This window comes from Epinephelus fuscoguttatus, linkage group LG5, assembly GCF_011397635.1.
Source record: "Epinephelus fuscoguttatus linkage group LG5, E.fuscoguttatus.final_Chr_v1".
Classification (NCBI taxonomy): domain Eukaryota; kingdom Metazoa; phylum Chordata; class Actinopteri; order Perciformes; family Serranidae; genus Epinephelus; species Epinephelus fuscoguttatus.
The window spans coordinates 4,546,445-4,566,333 of record NC_064756.1 but is presented as its reverse complement, the minus strand read 5'-3'; the positions used below and the strand labels follow the sequence as shown (position 1 = coordinate 4,566,333).

Genomic DNA, 19,889 nt, shown 5'->3' with positions numbered 1-19,889 from the left:
GCATGAAACCGCTTCTTAAATAATAAAAAAGTGCGGTGCAACAGAGTGAGTCGTCATGCTCTCTCTGTTGCTTTAAGTGTAGATTTGAATTCCTAATACACACACACACACACACACACACACACACACACACACACACACACACAGAGTACCAAAAGAGCTTGATAAAGTAGCGACAGGGCAATCTGTCATGGCTGGCTAGCTGGTCACGTAAGGTTAATAGATTCCTTTCTGTCTCACATCCCCTCAGCCTTCATCACCATCATCAGCAGCCCTCTTACCATAGTGGCATATCGTCAGCGATAATCTCAAAACAGACAAAATATAAGGCCGCTCTATTAACAGTGACCTGGAAACCAGTCGTATGGCTTTCACATCCAAATGAGCTTCGTTTTCTTTGCGGTACTAATAGCTGTGAAGCAGAAAATGTGCTCATACGACTGTGAAGGAAAAAAAAGGACTCAGTACTGTCAGTGCATCTGCAAAGTCAATCTCACAGACACATCGTTCCCACTGTGGAGCCGGAGTGAAATTCCACAACGAGCTGGAATGCCTTTGAAACTTCAATGCTATTTTATACGTCAATCAAAATTCCATGATTTTCCAGGAATTCCACGACCAGTGAGAACTCATACAGGATGTAATGGACGAGTGATACAGTAGCCGTGGGGCGGCTGTGACTCAGAGGTAGAGCAGGTCGTCCATTAATTGGAAGATCGATGGTTCGATCCCTGGCTCCTCCAGTCTGCAGAAACATCCAGGATACCAAACCCCACATTGCTCTGGATGGCTGTTCCATCAGTGTGTAAGAGCGTGTGAATGGTTGATGAGTGGCAGGGGGCACCTTGTATGGTAGCCTCTGCCACCTGTGTGTGAATGGGTGAATGTTATGTATGCACTTTGAGTGGCTTGAAGACTAGAAAGCCGCAACACAAGTGCGGCCCATTTACCATTTTACCATGCTGAAGTGTCCATCCATCCATCCATCCATCCATCCATCCATTGACACTACGGACACTTTATGGACACCACAGCTGTTTTGCACATACAATCACTTGCCCAGTGGATACTTCCCTTTATCCACTGCTCATTGTCATTCACTGCTGCTCATTATTATCCACTTCCTATTATTTTCATTATTATTATTATTATTATTATTATTATTGTTATTTATCACCGTCTCTTGGATTTTTGTACTTATTTGCATGCCTAGTTATTTAAGTTTTTTAAGTTTAATTTTGAAATCTTTAATCTGACTCTTTCTCCTTAACTGCTATAACACTGGAATTTCTCAATTATGGGATCAATAAAGGTGTATCTTGTCTTATCTTATCTTATCCATCCATCCATCCATCCATCCATTTTCAGCCACTTATCCAAAGCTGGGTCACGACCCCGAGGTGTTCCCAGGCCAGATGAGATATACAATCTCTCCAACGTGTTCTGGGTCTGCCCCGGGGCCTCCTATCAGTGGGACGTACCCGGAACACCTCTAATGGGAGGCGCCCAGGAGGATCCAGATCAGATGCCCGAACCACCTCAACTGACGCCTTTCGACGTAATGGAGCACCCCAAGCTTCCTACAGATGTCCAAGCTCCTCACCCTATCTCTAAGGCTGAGCCCAAACACCCTACGGAGGAAACTCATTTCAGACACTTGTATCTGCAACCTCATTCTTTGGTCACTACCCAGATCTCATGACCACAGGTGAGGGTTGGGACGGAGAAGGACCAGTAAATCATCACTCTTGAAGTGTGTCATGCTTAATGTTAAAACCAAGCCTGAACTGACTGAAGCTGTCTGCTTCCTGCCAGGCTCAGTGACCTAATCCCTCGTTATAATGAGCACACACTGACAATCCTCACCTCCAACTCTCCACACACACACCTGAGAGAGGGCACTGATGCCGTGAGACCGGCACACACACAGACACAGGTAGGCATTTATGAAGAGGTACAGTGCTGTACCATTTGCAGTGGTTGCTCTCCCACCTCCCTGACATTCACTTTTACATACAATCTTAACTGCTTTGCCTTTTAAAGCTATGATGCAGAACTACAATTTGCAGAGGGTAGCAATTTAGAGGAGCCTTATGTAAAGGTTAGTTTGTCACTCTAAATCTTCCCTCTTAAGGCAGCAGGACTGGTGGATAAGAGAGTGTGACTGCCACCTTTTGGACAACTCACGCAACTACAACAGACAAATTCCCCTCTGGTGTTATTACAGAGCAAGAAACTTGTTTTGAAAGGTACATTTATTTTCAGTCGGTCCAGTAGAATGGAAATCTGTCACCCTGACAGCATTAGCACCATGTATTCATTCTGTCACAAGACTGCAACCTTTCACCACACCATCTCCCAGTAACACTTTAATTTTAACCCTTCCATTTAGCATTAAAAGCAGTTCATGCTTTCTGACACAGTGGTTCCCAACTGGTGGGTCCTGGTCCAAAAGTGGGACGTGGGTCCATTCTGAATGGACCACAGGTTACTCATGTCAAGTTTGTAAAAAACAAACTTTAGTTTAGCACTTTTTAAGTGCAGGGGATTTCCAGCACAGAACTTTCATTATGAAGTGCAGTTTCCTGCTGTAGACTGAGTGACTAACAAACACTTGCTTGGCAGAACCGGCAAACTAGCTTGACGACATGGCCAAACACAAGTATGATGCTGAATGTATAAACTGTGTGGACCTTGAACTGATGACTGAGGAGAAATCTGGACCCCATGGCTTGACCAGTTGGGAACTACTGCTCTAACACATTATAACATATACAGTACAGGCCAAAAGTTTGGACACACCTTCTCATTCAATGCGTTTTCTTTATTTTCATGACTATTTACATTGTAGATTCTCACTGAAGGCATCAAAACTATGAATGAACACATGTGGAGTTATGTACTTAACAAAAAAAGGTGAAATAACTGAAAACATGTTTTATATTCTAGTTTCTTCAAAATAGCCACCCTTTGCTCTGATTACTGCTTTGCACACTCTTGGCATTCTCTCCATGAGCTTCAAGAGGTAGTCACCTGAAATGGTTTTCCAACAGTCTTGAAGGAGTTCCCAGAGGTGTTTAGCACTTGTTGGCCCCTTTGCCTTCACTCTGCGGTCCAGCTCACCCCAAACCATCTCCATTGGGTTCAGGTCCGGTGACTGTGGAGGCCAGGTCATCTGCCGCAGCACTCCATCACTCTCCTTCTTGGTCAAATAGCCCTTACACAGCCTGGAGGTGTGTTTGGGGTCATTGTCCTGTTGAAAAATAAATGATCGTCCAACTAAACGCAAACCGGATGGGATGGCATGTCGCTGCAGGATGCTGTGGTAGCCATGCTGGTTCAGTGTGCCTTCAATTTTGAATAAATCCCCAACAGTGTCACCAGCAAAACACCCCACACCATCACACCTCCTCCTCCATGCTTCACAGTGGGAACCAGGCATGTGGAATCCATCCGTCACCTTTTCTGTGTCTCACAAAGACACGGCGGTTGGAACCAAAGATCTCAAATTTGGACTCATCAGACCAAAGCACAGATTTCCACTGGTCTAATGTCCATTTCTTGTGTTTCTTGGCCCAAACAAATCTCTTCTGCTTGTTGCCTCTCCTTAGCAGTGGTTTCCTAGCAGCTATTTGACCATGAAGGCCTGATTCGCGCAGTCTCCTCTTAACAGTTGTTCTAGAGATGGGTCTGCTGCTAGAACTCTGTGTGGCATTCATCTGGTCTCTGATCTGAGCTGCTGTTAACTTGCCATTTCTGAGGCTGGTGACTCGGATGAACTTATCCTCAGAAGCAGAGGTGACTCTTGGTCTTCCTTTCCTGGGTCGGTCCTCATGTGTGCCAGTTTCGTTGTAGCGCTTGATGGTTTTGCGACTCCACTTGGGGACACATTTAAAGTTTTTGCAATTTTCCGGACTGACTGACCTTCATTTCTTAAAGTAATGATGGCCACTCGTTTTTCTTTAGTTAGCTGATTGGTTCTTGCCATAATATGAATTTTAACAGTTGTCCAATAGGGCTGTCGGCTGTGTATTAACCTGACTTCTGCACAACACAACTGATGGTCCCAACCCCATTGATAAAGCAAACCCTGATAAGGCACACCTGTGAAGTGGAAACCATTTCAGGTGACTACCTCTTGAAGCTCATGGAGAGAATGCCAAGAGTGTGCAAAGCAGTAATCAGAGCAAAGGGTGGCTATTTTGAAGAAACTAGAATATAAAACATGTTTTCAGTTATTTCACCTTTTTTTGTTAAGTACATAACTCCACATGTGTTCATTCATAGTTTTGATGCCTTCAGTGAGAATCTACAATGTAAATAGTCATGAAAATAAAGAAAACGCAGTGACTGAGAAGGTGTGTCCAAACTTTTGGCCTGTACTGTATATGTATATATATATATATATATATATATATATATATAAACAACCTACTACCATCTTAAAATGACAGTAGGCTGACACATGGTAGAGTCCTTACTAACACCAAGAAAATGGAGCACATTACACGGGTCCTTGAATCACTTCACTGGCTTCCTGCGTGTCAAATTATAGATTTTAAAATACTTTAAGTCGTCTATAAAGCACTAAAAAGTTTTGGGCCTAAATGCATTTCTGATTAACTTGCAAGCTAAGAAGCATCCACACCCCTCGAGTCATCCGGGACATGTTTACTCTGCGTTCCCAGGATAAAAACCAAGGTGGAGCAGCTTTTACGTGTAGTACAAACTCCATGAATACCAAAGGTCTGCTGAGACTGTTAAAACATTATTGTTCACTGTGGCTTTCCAGTGACATAACTTTTTTTAAAAGCCTGCAGCCATCTATTTGCATGTTTTTGCTTGTCCTGAAATGTTTGAAAGGACTTTGAATGCTGTCTTAATATATTTAATGTATTTATATGCCTCTGTAAAGCACTTTGAATTGCTTTGTGTCTGAATGGTGTTTTATAAATAAGCTTGCTTTATAAATAGCTACAAGGACATTTTTAAGTGTTAACGTAAAGATATTTTAGAGTAATTCTGAAAAAGTGCTTTTATTGTAAGACATTTGCTGATTATTCATGTCTGCTTGGAAGCAAATGAATTCCTCCAGTGAAGCCTCGGGCAATAAATAATTGAATATGAGTAAGCAATGATAAACATTTATTACATTTTATTATGCTTGTTGTACTTATTGAAGCATTTCTACAAACTTCTTCTTCACTCTCTGATGAAGCACTGAGATCAGGGTTGAATCAAGTACGTGGACCTCAAGTTTAAACACACTGTAATGATATGTTCATGCATGACTCACAAATAATAAAATACAACTACAGCTGTTTTTACTGTGCTGTCATTAATTATCTGTGTATACGCCTGTTTGGATGCTTGAAGTTGTGTCAGTTAATTCTGATTAACTGCTCAGCCGGATGAGAAAGATGGTCCAGCTGAGGGTGGTGCCTGGTACCTTCTCATTTACCTGCTAAACAATACACTAAAAAATATTTCTGAAAACATCTGAGGTGCTAAATAGGTGCTGCATAGTTGGACAGTTTGATCGAAAACGAGCAGTGATTGACATGACTGACAGCTGTGTTCGAGTCCACAACTCTGATTAGTTGTTTTCAAAATGGTCTCACTCCGTAGTTGTCAAAATCCGGCACTTGGGCAGTGACTTGCGGCGTCAGACACCAATGAAAACAGCGATCCTTTAATATCGGCATGATGTGGTGACATCTGGGGGGAAACACGGCGGGACAAGAACAAAAGTTAAGGTGGCAAAAGTCCAAGTAGTGTGGGTGGGACAGGTGGTGGATGGGTCCAACAAACACCGACTTTCACGGGGGAGAGCAGTATTTGTGTCCTGTAAGGTAGTTAAGCCAAACCACGTTCCTTTTTCCTGAACGTAACCATGTGCGTTTGTCGTTGAAAGAAAAAAAAAAACCAATTCATGGCGTTGTACCGACGTCGTGCTTTTATTTTTAAAGAGTCTGTATGCAAACTGTACATTTCCTGTGAAAATAGAAGTGAATTTTGAAAACAGACAATGCATGTAACAGGCTGAAGTTGACACGGCGTCCCAGGACGTCAACAACCAACACACCCAGGGTACCTTGGACGTCATATGTGGATGTGGACTACGCCTAAACACTGATATTTGACGAGGTTAGAGTGAGATTGTGTTGTTCTCAGTGTGCCGCAGCAGATTCTAGCAAACACCATTAGAGGCAGATGAACAAGAAGGAGGAAGTGATTTTTGTCTCTGTCTGGTGTAATAACGTCTGAATATTGCGACAGTTTCAGAAAATATGACAAAAAGTTATTTTCATCAGTTACCAACAGCAGCTTTAAATCACTAAGATTCACACACAAGCATATGCCAGCCTACCACATCCCACAGTAACATCCCATAATAATGAGATACTGCCATCCCCGCGGTTACCCTGGAGTCTCGTCTCAGGCGTCAGGGCTTCCCTGACATGTGGTGTGGTGGCGCCATAACATGACAAATGACTTTAATAGAAGCAGTCATATTTTAATCCATGATAATTTGGTTAGCCTGCCTGTCTGCATAATTTAATGCCAAAAAACCTGCTGCCTGTCTGACACACACACACTGGTGTGTCAGAGTGTGTGCTGGGGTGCACAACTGGTTGTGTGAGATAAATGTGAGATGGGTTTTTGCCTCAGGGTTTTGGTTTCCCTTCGCACTGATCACTTATGTTTTCATAAGAGAACCAACACATAACGCTTCTATTCTTACTCAGATATTTCAGAGTCATTTTCCCAAAATGCCTTCCTTGAATAGTTATGTGATCTTGTACGTATAATGGATGACCAGACTCTCCCTCGTTTCTAGAACAATTTGCACTTGGTAAATGGATGCTTCTTAAATTCTTGTGCTGTGATAAATATTGGTCTTTCTCTAATTTCCTTACAGAAAAATCAATAAAGCTTTATGATGCACTTTAGGTATTGTTGGTAATATTATTTTTTCTTGGATTGAGCTGACTTAATGTAGCAGAGGCAGCGGTGAATGAAAATGTTTCTCCACAAGCAGAAGATGAAATACACCGCAGCACGCTGCTACGAACAGGTAATGCATAGAAGCTCCTGTTTCCTGCATTAGAAGATGAGAGCTGGATATTAAAACAGATTGTTCCCTGGTGGGACCTGTCACTGTCACTATTGGCCCACTTATCATCTCCTGATGGCGGCTGCGGGCCGGTCAATGGGTGCATTCTTGTGACTTAGGTGTCAAATATTGTCTGGAGAGTTTTGCCACAGTGTAGAATCAGACCATTGTGTTTATGTAGGGAAGTGAGAGCAGTAAATTCCAGCTGCTGCAACACTGAGGACAAATTATCACATGTTGAGAGTCATTTATGAAATCCAGAAAATTCTGCACAAAGTCCTCAAGGTCATATGAGGAACACACCCTGACAAATACACTCACCGGCCACTTTATTAGGTACACTTGTTCAGCTGCTCCTGAACACACATAGCTAATCAGCCAATCACGTGGCAGCAGCTCAACGCATTTAGTCATGTAGACATGGTGAAGACGAGCTGCTGAAGTTCAAACGGAGCATCAGAATGATGAAGAAAGGTGTTTAAGTGACTCTGAACGTGGCATGGTTGTTGGTGCCAGACGGGCTGCTCTGAGTATTTACTGGGATGTTCAGCACAACCATCTCTAGGGTTTACAGAGGATGGTCCCAAAAAGAGAAAATATCCAGTGAGCCAAAATGCCTTGTTGATGCCAGAGGTCAGAGGAGAATGGCCAGACTGGTTCAAGATGATAGAAAGGCAACAGGAAGTCAAATAAGCACTGGTTCCAACCAAGGTGTGCAGAAGAGCATCTCTGAAGCAACAACACCTTGTCCAACCTTGAAGCAGATGGGCTACCCACACCAGGTGCCACTCCTGTCAGCTAACAACAGGAAACTGAGGCTACAATTCACACGGGTTTTCTCACCAAAACTGGACAATAGAAGATTGGAAAAACCACATTCAGATGGAAGCATGGATCCATCCTGCCTTGTATCAACGCTTCAGGCTGCTGCTGCTGCTGGTGTAATGGTGTGGGGGAGATTTTCTTAGTACCAACTGAGCATGGTTTAAACACCACAGCCTACCTGAGTATTGTTGCTGAGCGTGTCCATCCCTTTATGACCACAGTGTACCCATCTTCTGATGGCTACTTCCAGCAGGATAACGCACCATGTCACAAAGCTCACATCATCTCAAACATGACAATGAGTTCACTGTACTCCAATGGCCTCCACAGTCACCAGATCTCAGTCCAATAGAGCACCTTTGGGATGTGCTGGAACGGGAGATTCTCATCATGGATGTGCAGCCGACAAATCTGCAGCAACTGTGTGATGTCATCATGTCAATATGGACCAACATCTCTGAGGAATGTTTCCAGCACCTTGTTGAATCTGTGACACCAAGAATTAAGGCAACTCTGAAGACAAAGTGGGCACTGAGTGTATGTCATCTACTCATTTAAAATATCTGGTTTAAGCTGAAAATGATAAACTACATTCTTGTTTCTCACATTAACCAGCATTTTAATAAAATGAGTTCAAACTCTCAAAGCCAGGCATCAGCCCAACATGAGGATGAACAGACACAAGAGCACAATGAGGATATAACACCTCAGTTTTCCTGGTGCGTCCCAGAAATTATCATACATTTTCTCCGGCGAGATAAAACTCATATCAGCTCAATTCTGGTCAGCCTCAATAAACCAAAGGACCCCGAGGTAACTGAAGATAAGACAGGGAGTGATATCCCGGGCATGAAACCAATAAAACAGGATTTTACACCCCATGTGAGTTTATGCTTTGTGTATTTCATAATCAAAACACAGCTCTGAGGAACTTAATGTCTCACTTTCCATCTGCTCCATTAACAACAGTGTTTTACATTTCCTCTTTACAGTAAGTCGGTAATGACCAGATTCCCACAGAAGCCTTGCGTGTTGTGCCCTGACCCATAAGCCCTCTCTCATGCACACATGTATAATGCATGTTCATGGCGTGATGTCACATGTCCCTGCTGATATCAGTGAAATCTGCAGCAGAGCAGAACAAACCTCCATTGATAAAGTCGGAGGAGCTTGTAGTTTACTTGCAACAGCGCAGGCCTCTGCGAACAGTTCACACATGTCATGTGTCCAGATGTCTTGATACAGCTGCAGTTCATACTTGACCTGCTTCCATTTGATTTTATCTGCGAGGAAACTGTGACCACGGCCAAACATAACTGTAGACTGTAGACTGTAGACCCTTCTAGGGCCCACGTCACAATGACATCAGTTTGTTAGCTGGAGGCAAAACACACCTGTCCCGCACAGGGCTGTAGGCTACATAGGAATCATAAAATGTGTTTGTCTTGTTGTGTTATTGGAGCCAGAATAGAAGGCGTCATGGCTCCAAAGTATTTCCTGTTGTAGGGATGAATAAGGTTATGTGTATTAAGGGTTATCATGTCCACCTCATCAGAAACTGGGGAGGGATTAAGAGGAATATTGGATTTCTTTGGAACGCTAACTTTTCAGCACATTAGCTAACGTTAGCTTCCATAGCAAAACAAACCAGTGTGGTCCTCCTTTGTAAGACTGGCTTCCTGTGACATCATCCATCCACTGAGTGAGAGCATACGGGTCGGCCAGTCTGGTCCCGTTGGTCAGTGTTTACTTATTCAAGTAACACTGGCGGTCCCGGAGAGTGAGTGACCTGACATGGTGCCTTGGTAAATTCAGTCTGACGCTCTACACTAAAATGAGAGCCCTGTTGGCGGAAGAAACGCAGCGTTATATTTCTACATGAATGAACCAACGGTTAAGTTAATCACACATTCACTCCGCTCAGCGCTCTGCCACTCCCAATGTGCCAACAGTCCAGTTTGTGCCAGAGTGCGTTCCAACATTAAGAATGAGTATTTCTGAATGCACCGCTCGTATCATCTTCCTGTCTAAACAAACCAACAGAACATTCTAGCTAGCACTAGCTAATGCCGGTGGAGAATTGTTTTGCCTCCAGCTAAGCCCCGCCCACCAAAAAAACATCATACTGTTCACTAACAGTAAAAGAAATTCAGAACGTATGAGTTGTCTGCACACGATTCTCAACATGGAGGTGGATGAGCTGGCGGCTGGCAGCTAATGGTGCTAACTCTACAAACAGCACTAAACAATGGTATCAGTGCTGACAGAGACAGCAGATGGTTAGTGCTACGCTTCCATGATGAGGCCATCCCGATGTCAGTAGTAACCCCCATACGTGCACAGTGCAAAGCCAGCTGGTGAGATACACACATGGCCTAACATGCAAGCATGGTCTGTAGAGTTGGGTCTGATTTCCAGTTTGGTCAGCTGGGTTCAGTGAACAAACTTGAATCAGTTTGATTAAATGCTTATCAGCTGAACCGCTATTTGTCATTACAACATGTTCCGGCAAATTAAAAAGTAGCCTACATCAGAAACCTGTGCCAACAGCATCGGAGCGTTAAATCCAATTTGTATGGCAGTAGTAATAATCAATATGACAACATGATTAGTAGGGATGAGTGAGTAAAACACGATCTACATCTGTGTCTGAATTTCATTAGCCAACTTAATAATCTGTATCTGTATCTGTACTCCAAGTTGGCGGTGTTAAAAGTGGAAACGGGTGGGTCATAATCAGACGCTGTTATTTCAAGCCTGAAACCGATGTGGGTTGATCGGAAGTTGCTTTATTGTGTTGCAGTTTTGAGCTGAACTTTCATCGGGCTATGTTTCTATTTATTCTCATCGCCTGCTTTTAAAGAGCTGTGATGGACAGAGAAGAGCTGATTCATGAATTATCTATACGATAGCTTCATATTTCACTACAAAAACCCACATAAAGGTGGCACCTTCCTGGAGTGAAACCGCCAACCAGTTTGAAAACCTTTACACCAGTCTGACCCCAGCAGCTGGACCGGCTTACCATAACAAACCAGAACGAAGCTCAGATCACAACACACACAGAGGGAGCGTGACTTCAGTCTCTACTTAGGATGCCATTACTCCATTGTGTCTTTAAATTGCAAATTATGTTTTGCTGCTTTATTAATTCTCTAAATGTCACGTACAGAACCTTTAATACCTTTTAGCCAATGATCCCAACTCCTTATCCGTCACTTTAAACTCCTCCCTGTGGAACAAGTGTCCCCAGTGAGGAATCACTGCTGTATGTGTCCCTGTGTCCCTGATGTGTCCAGATTCCACTGCAACCACAAATGTGTTTGTGCATTTCTGACCAGGACACACTTTAATGCTAAGTGTGAACAAGCCCTCTCCCTCACACACACACACACACACACACACACACACACACACACACATACACATAGACGTGTCATGTGAGGGACCTTTGGGGCCTCTTTGTTGGGTCATGTGAGCAGGGGCTCAGCTCTGGCTTGGCCCCACTTCAACACACTGACCCTGCCTCCAGCCTTCATCGATGACCAAACAGCTGCAAATCCAACATAAGTCAGTTTTTAAAAGCAAAACTGCTCCAGATATCTGCAATAGATGGAAACCTATATGCACCAACATAAAGTCCAAGCAGTACATGTGACTATCAGGGAAAAAGACAGAGCACTGCAGAGGCTGAGAAAGTGTATTAAGAAACTATGTCTCTTATCAGTGAGTGTGTGCGGTAGGCGGACGCAGGGAGGACGGTGCAGCAGGGTAAATGATGGCAGTATTGATCTCCAATGCTCTTTTATAGCCCTGTCATGTCAGTTTAGCACCTTGGCAACACCCGCTTTAGAGCTACATCAATACTGAACTCTGGCACTCAGCAGAAGACAGATAGAAAGAGACAGATAGAGAGAGGGAGACGGAGGACAAATAAATAGAAAGAAGCAAATACAAACTGCAACATCGAGGCGAAGACTTGACCGCTCTGACCTTTAGAGTGAAGTGAAGACAGGACCCCATCACCAGGGTTACGTGTTATGCTGCATTAGTGGTTTCTCTCGACATTTTGATATTTTTGACATGTTTTTGCGAAGGCTCTGTGTCAACATTGAGTACTCTGTAACTGTTATAACCCCAGGCTGAGTGCTGCGAGCATCCTCAGCAAAGGAGCAAGTTCCAGAACTAGTGTTCAACAGCAGGGAGCATGGATGAAGTGGAACTCTGCAGAGCAGCAGAGGGTCGCCTGGGAACACATCCTGTGGGCAGATTTCTGAACCAGGCAGTGTACGATGGCCTACCAAGTCCAGCAATCTCCACGTTTGGGGCAAGAGTGAAACACCATCTTGTGTTCTGTGCTCTAGAAGAGGATCCTTTGAACCCATTAAATGTAGCTGCCCAAAGGCCGTTGCAGAAGGCTGCTAGCGCTGGTGGCCTGATAAAGTGCTGAAAGCAGTTGCAGAGACGATAGCCTCAGCTATAACAACCAGCAAACACCACCGCCCAAAAAGGATCATTACCTTTGTTACGGCTGGAGATAAAAACACCCCACAACTGAGATCAACAACCAGCCTCCTCACCTCAGAAACCGACCAGCAACTGAGAGTTGACCTTGGCAAGCCGCTCCAGAACACATCACCTCAACAACCCTCCGTCCAGACATGGTCATCTTTTCTGATTCCACCAAACAAGTGATCATAGTAGAATTAACTGCACCCTGGGTGGAGCACATGTACAAAGCCCAAGAGCGAAAACGCACCAAGTGCCAGGAGCTGACAGAGCAGTGCAGGAGGCAGGGCTGTAACGTAACGTGAGTAGTGTTAGCGACTGGAATGTTTGCAATAGCCCAAAAACTAACCGTGCATTTCAGCTATAGATTTCTAAATCCATTCACGTAAGTGGTTACCGGACGTGATTTTTGAAGCTAGCAATCTTTAGTTGAAACATAAGGTTAGGTCATCAGCTAATAGCAAACATTCCAGTGTCTAATGCTAGCTTGCAAGCTGCCTCTACTGGGGATTTTGAAGGCTGCAAATTCTGAACATAAATATGTTATAAAATCACAGAGAGAGAGAGAGAGACTGTGGGGGGGTATGGAGGACCATAAAGATCCAACAATAAGTGGATGAATTCATACAGTTGCTCATCAGGAATAGTTTAAAAATCCAAACAGGCTGCAGAAAATCTGATCTGCCTTTTTCAAATTTTTGATCCAGCCAGCTGCCTTCTATCATTCAATATAATGTACGCAACATCGTTAGCATGTTGTAATGGATCTACTGAAGACATTGATGATTTCCCCGTGTCCTCTCATCCCTTATCTCAGCAGAAACTGCGGGTGTCCCAAGAGGCAGGAGGACGTGTTGTCCTTGTAATTATTCCTGTCAGAGTTGGAGGACATGGCGTCCAGCCTCCTGCTGAGGTAAATACCATTTAAAAATTCTCAAAGTCAGAACTTCCATGCAGAAACCCGAGCACTTTTCTTCAAAGTGTTTCCTGACATCACACCCAGTTATATTTGTCTCAATCCTGACTGGGCAGTGGAACTTTCAGAGCACAGAGAAACAACTTGCAAGCATGAAGTTATTATTATTACAGAGAGACTAATTTAATTTGGCCAAATAATTAAGTATAATGTGCCTAATAAAAGTATCTGTGTGTGTCTTATTATCCACATAAGCACACAAAAATGACTTAATAAAGGCGGTGGGAGTGGCCTGTAACAAATGGCACGTTATTTCTGAAGAGATTCACATGACATGAGTAAAGTTTGCTGAAAAACACACACACCAGATTGAAAGATACGCACATATACATATATATGTGCACCATTCAGCCGCACCCCCTTTTTCATAACATAAGAGCTGGTTGTTGTAGGGCGCCATCACTGGACTAATGACAGGTGTTCATGAGGTTTGTTGTGTTTGTGAATGCATGAACACATGGACGTATGCACGGTGTGACTGCACCTCCGCACCTGTGTTGTCTCACTCCAGGACCGCTGCTTTGATTGGGTGCAATTAGTGGAACAGGACACACCTGGGCTCAATGTGCTCCATGCACACTTCATAGATCAGCAGTCAGTCTGATACCCCGTTTGCACGTAGGAAAAACGCACATATTTTCATGCGGTTTGGCCTCTTGTTTACACGCAAACTGAGTTTTTTTCACGGAAAACAATCATTTGTAAAAACTCCGGCCAAAGTGGAGATTTCTGAAAACACCGTTTATGTGTTGCCGTGTAAACTGGGTGAAACAGGGCTTTAGGTTCTGAAACGTCACAGCATGCGCCAGCAAATGCTTGACGTCATGTGAGCGACCTATGTTTACACTTTGTTTGGCTACTGATCATGGATGCTGTTAAGGTTGTAATCTAAAGTGACATTTAGGAGTAGCTCTTCTTCACTGTCCGTCCACACAAACGAACCTCTCACCATGTTTACTGTTTTGAAAGGAACAGGAAGTCGCGCATCTTATTCGTTGTTGTCGATTCTGATTGGCTTGCATGGCTTCATCCTTCTCCCTACACTGCCGCCCATAGGTTTGGCATAGTTATGACGGCGCTCGACGGCGTATTTATCCGGGTTCATGTAAATGACAACATTTTTGAAAACGATGTTGTGTGCACGATGTTATTATTGAAAACGGAGGGAGGGAAATATTCGTTTCTCTAAATACCCGGCTATGTGTAAACATGACGAGAGTTGGCAGACCTCCTCACCACACCTCTACTTTGTGTCGTTTGTTTCCCTTGTCTCTGTTTTTTGCAGCACATTTTCACTCATCCACTCCTTACACTACTGACTCTGCAGATTTCATTTAGTTAATAAATCACTTTATTGGATAATTTACTCGTGTAGCTCCCTCTTTGTGTCCTATAAAGCTCATTCTCAGGTTCATACTTGTATTCAAGGTTTCTTCTTCAACATGTTTGCAGGCTTTACTGTTCAAAAAAACTTTTATTTTTCTTATACTGTCTGTGCGGGCGTGCCTGTATTCACCCTCTGTGTGGGACACTCAGTTTTAGCACCTGTCTCTTTCAGCCCAACTCCCACAATAAAGCCCAGTCTGCTCAGTGTTTTTGATTTCTTCAACAGTATGAAGTCTCCATGTACTGCCATGCCGTGATCTCCTGGCAGTGATGCATTCAATGAGTGGTTATAGACCTATGTAAAACGCCTGGACCAGATATTTAAAGAGGGGCCATGATGCACTGTGATACTGCCAAACCCTGAGAAATGTTGTGATGCACTTGTTTGATCAGATCGGCCAGCACTACTGTAACTACGTCTAGCGATATGCCGACGAGTAACTTTTTTTTTTTTCAGAATAAAATAAAGTAAAAAGATGTGCAGTACATGTGTAATATTCTGACATCTAAATCACTATTATCAAGCTGCAGTTCCTTTTATTTTGAAAGTCAGTGACACTAGTGTAACCTTTGACCCCGTGGTCACATTGGTCACCGACGTGGAGGACTCCAGCCATGAAACTTTGCAGCCCGAGGATGAGGCTGCAGCCTACATGGAGTTCAAGACACCCAAGGAGGATCCTTTGGAGGTTTGATGGTGGTGGAAGGAGCATGCTAACATGTTTCCTAACCTGGCAGTGATTGAATGTTTTCACCATCCAGTCAAAGAGACGTCCAATTCAAGAACATAGAACCAGCTTGATGTGAGGGACTGGAGCCTGGGTGGGGTTAATAACGGGCGTTGGCAGGTGCGACTTTGACGTAGACGCAATGACCGGTGACAGGTCAGCTCTGGCACTGAGCTTTACAGGTGTGGGTGGGTTAGGGTTTTCAAAAATGGACCCGTGCAGGACTCTGACTTGGACCCTAGGGTCTTTTATTTTGATTACTTTTAATGGCCTTGTTAACTTGTTTATTTGTCTGCATGGTGTTTTGTCAGTTCAGTGTAAGTGGCTTTGTTCCTGATGATTTCCTTTTTCAATTTAAATGACAATAAAACCTCAAAAAAGGCACACAGTTGTGTGTTTTGATTATTTTGTCCACTCTTATTCCTGCATGCTGCAGTTGTTTTCAGAGTGATGAGCCGACACCTGGTGTTGGGTAACATTCACTTAGAATAGCTGGTTTTGAAATCGGCCTCGTCTGATGCTCCATTTCAGTTTGGTGAAGCAGAAAATGAACCTTGTTCGCATTATCTGATAGTCACTAAGTATTGGATTTCAGCTGCTGAAAACAAAACATGCTAACATCTATTACCTCAGCAATGCTCAGTACTTGTGCTCTTATCGGCACTAAGGTTTAATTAACTTGTTTGGATGTGTGTGGAGTTATGTTCAATTATGGGCTGTTTCGCTGCCTTTTGTTTGTGTGTAGATGTAAATGATAAAACTGAAAGTGTTACAGTAAGTGCTTCAAGTTAATATGTCTAAAATACCCCAACAACACCGCCTGAGTGTGTGCATATAGAGGAGTGTGTGTGTGTGTGTGTGTGTGTGTGTTACTGACCGGTCACAGGAGCAGGCCACCAGCACACTGAGCAGGTTGTAGATGATGAAGGTGAAGATGACGGCTGTGATGGTGCCGCGGGGGATGGCATAGCTCGGATTCTTCAAGTCACCTGTAAGATAGACAGGTTTATTGTGTGTTCATACACAGAAAATCAGGTCACACACAACTTGCCCTCACTCACCTGACATGTTAGAGCCAGCCATGATGCCGGTGCAGCCGTTAAACATGACGGCGAACACAGTGGCGAAGGTCATCATATTTCCTGTTGTGTAATCCACAGTGTAGTTAGCTGTGGGGAGAGATAACAACAGGTAAGTCACGGTGGTTGTGCTTTTATCAGCACCATCAGTCTTCTGAAGGAAAGTTCAATTTGGTTTGTTGGCAGACGCTCCTTTGTACCTCTGTACCTGCTCGCAACTAAACCTCATCCTGTTTTACAGCGTTTGAGAAAAGCAATCTCCACACATCTTCTCTGCTGTTTCCAGAGCGGCAGCTACTCAATCACAGGATGCTGGATCCATTTATGAAACTAGAATCATCGCCCTGCGGTTGTATGTCTCCGCACCAGACAAGTTTCTCTTTCAGTTTACATCCATGTCAATAAAAACATGGATGCTTCACACACATCTTCCCCCCGACAGCACAGAGGATCTATACAATCAGCACAGTTTCACCACCAAAGATTAGTGTCACCAATTCAGCATCTGACCAAACGTCTCCTCTTCTGTTCCTGAGATATGACGCTGAGTAAGGGCCAAGAAAGTGTTTTTGCAGAACATTATGATGTCACAGTGAAGTTGAGTTTTGTCATAATTCGCACATGAATTCTTGAGTTACGGCCAAAAACAGGTTTGGTGAGGTCACACTGACCTTTGACCTTCGACCACAAAATTCTAATCAGTTTATTCTTCAGTCCAAGTGGACGTTTGTGTCAAATTTAAAAAAAAAAAAACCCTAAGGTGTTCTTAAGGTATCACGTTCACAAAAAATGAGACAGATGCAAAATCCAATCAGTTCATTGTTGAGTCCAAGAAGACATTTGTGCCAAAGATGTTCTTGAGATAACAAGATAATGATAATGAGACAAACAAGGTCACAGTGACCTTTGACCTCCAATCAGAATCTAATCAGTTTGTCATTGAGTCCAAGTGAACGTTTGTGCCAAATTTGAAGAAATTCCCTGAAGCTGTTCTTGAGATATCATGAGAATGAGACCTTGACCTTTGACCTATGAACACCAAAAACTAATCACTTCATTGTTGAGTCCAAGTTGACATTTGTGCCAAACCTTTACCTTCAACCACCAAAATCTAACCAGTTCGTCATTGAGTCCATGTGAACATTTGTGCCAAATTTGAAGAAATTCCCTCAAGCTGTTCTTGAAATATAATGAGTATGAGAATGAGATCTTGACGTGTGACCTACGAACACCAAAAACTAATCAGTTCATCGTTGAGTCCAAGTGGACATTTGTGCCCAAATCTGAAGAAATTCCCTCAAGCTGTTCTTAAGATATCACATTTACAAGAATGAGATGGATGCAAGGTCACAGCGACCTTGACCTTTGACCACCAAAATCAAATCAGTTCATCTTTGAGTCCAAGTTAATGTTTGTGCCAAACATCGCATGTTTCCTCAAGGCTTTCTTGAGATATCACCTTCACGAGAATGAGACAGACAAGGTCACGGTGACTTTGAACTTCGACCACCAAAAACAAATCAATTCATTGTTAAATCCAAGTGGACATTTGTGCCAAATCTGAAGAAATTCCGCTGAGGCATAAGTATGTTAAAATGGATGAACACCCCAAAAACATATTGCCTCTGGCCACGTCTATCATCGGCACGGATTTTATGGTTGTTTGTGTATAACTGGAAGCAAATATCAGATCTACCAAAGAGACTTTTGATCAGCATTCCCAAACCTGTCTAACATGGTTCACAAAATTAACACTTCAGAATGTTCTGCTCTTGTTTTTCCATCAATGAATAACAACATTTGTACCCAAGGGGAAACTCCACCAAGAACAAGGCTCCTAAAAATGACTCTAAATAATCTAACCGCTAATATGAACAGATGTATTTGTAAAGCAGTGAGTGTGATTACGCACATTCAGAAACTATGATTAGAGGTTTTATCTGTAAGCATGAGGTAACCCTTTTGTCAAATGTAAAATCATAATTTCAGATGTCTCTGTGTGAGTTTGTGCTCTCCTCAGACAGACCTCGGGATTATTCAAAGCTTGAATGTGTAATAGTTCTCACGTGAGCCTGAGCGCGTGCCCAAGTTACACCAATTAGCTTAGTAATCATGTGCTTGGACGTAAATCCCCCAAACAGAGTGGAGTTCTTGGATAGATTTCCACGAACGTGAAGAACCAGGGAACATGAACAAGATCTAATTACAGATCAATCAAAACTTGTGTCTTCTGCCAACAGGGCAGGACAAGATTGTGTCCTTTTGATACAGCAGGGCAACAACAGAGAGCACTCGCTGCCACCACAGAGGCTCTGGTTATTTTGGCAGGAGGGCTCATTACAGCTGTGTTAATGGGTGGGAAGCAGGTGAGGGATTGTGTCTTTGTTGCTGCAGCAGTGATTTGCACAAAGGGGGTTGTGATGTGGTGGAACAGTGTGATATGCAACACACGTGACTCCCTCCTGTTTAAAGGAATAGTTGGACATTTTGGGAGCTATGCTTGTTTGCTTTCTTGCCAAAAGTTAATTGATAAGATCGTTACCTCTCTCATATCTGTACGGTAAATACTGAGCTACCATCAACAGTTGGTTAGCTTAGCTTAGCTTAGCTTAGCACAAAGATCCCCTCACTCATTAACACATTTAAGCCAAACAGAAACCACTCCATTCCTCCTGCATGTATACAGTCAAACAGACCCAAACTGGCCGAGACGCTCTGCACATGCTCCATAGTTTCCACCCTGGTCTTTGATGCGGACGTTGAATAGCATTAAATGCGTAACAGAAGAAGAAGCCGGTAACAGATTAGTGAAATCTAAATCCAGCATGCATCTCATCTGCACAAAAACGTAAAGTGTATAGCACGTAGGAAATGTACAGAGCTGTAAAGTTGTCCACCATGGTACCAGTTAGCAGCTAGCTAACTGTAGCTAACTTGTTTGTCGATTGTTTGGTCTGTGATGTAACAGGTCAACAGGAAAAAGGTCCAGTACTAAAATGATGAAAGGGGGCATATCGCCACTGATCATAGAGGAGTCGGACATACTTCGGTCAATAAATCGATTCCCCTCCTGTGCCCCCATGAGCCCTTCATGAGATGGAATAAACACAGTACACCTGAAGTATCCAAAGAGCACCTGTATGTGACGACTATAAAGACCCAGCAGTGCTTCTACTCCTTTGTCTTCATATAAAAAGATGTGTTGTGGTTTTATTGGGGGTGTCACACGGGACTACTTCTTGGCTTTTTCCTGGAGTCTTGACATCAAT

At 43.3% G+C, this 19,889-nt stretch overlaps 1 protein-coding gene and 1 long non-coding RNA gene across 2 annotated transcripts in view; both read right to left on the bottom strand.

Moving 5' to 3' along the window:
- LOC125889201 (uncharacterized) overlaps window positions 1–19,889 on the bottom strand; it is a 409,754-nt gene that overhangs the window by 81,445 nt on the left and 308,420 nt on the right. The window lies entirely within an intron of this gene.
- Window positions 1–19,889, bottom strand: part of zgc:153039 (uncharacterized protein LOC767698 homolog) — a 115,025-nt gene that overhangs the window by 81,445 nt on the left and 13,691 nt on the right. Inside the window, exons 5-6 of the mRNA XM_049576898.1 lie at window positions 16,603–16,710; window positions 16,419–16,530 (exon numbers count right to left, since the gene is read on the bottom strand). Of these exons, the coding sequence (XP_049432855.1) occupies window positions 16,419–16,530; window positions 16,603–16,710 (220 nt within the window). The remainder of the gene's footprint in view (window positions 1–16,418; window positions 16,531–16,602; window positions 16,711–19,889) is intronic.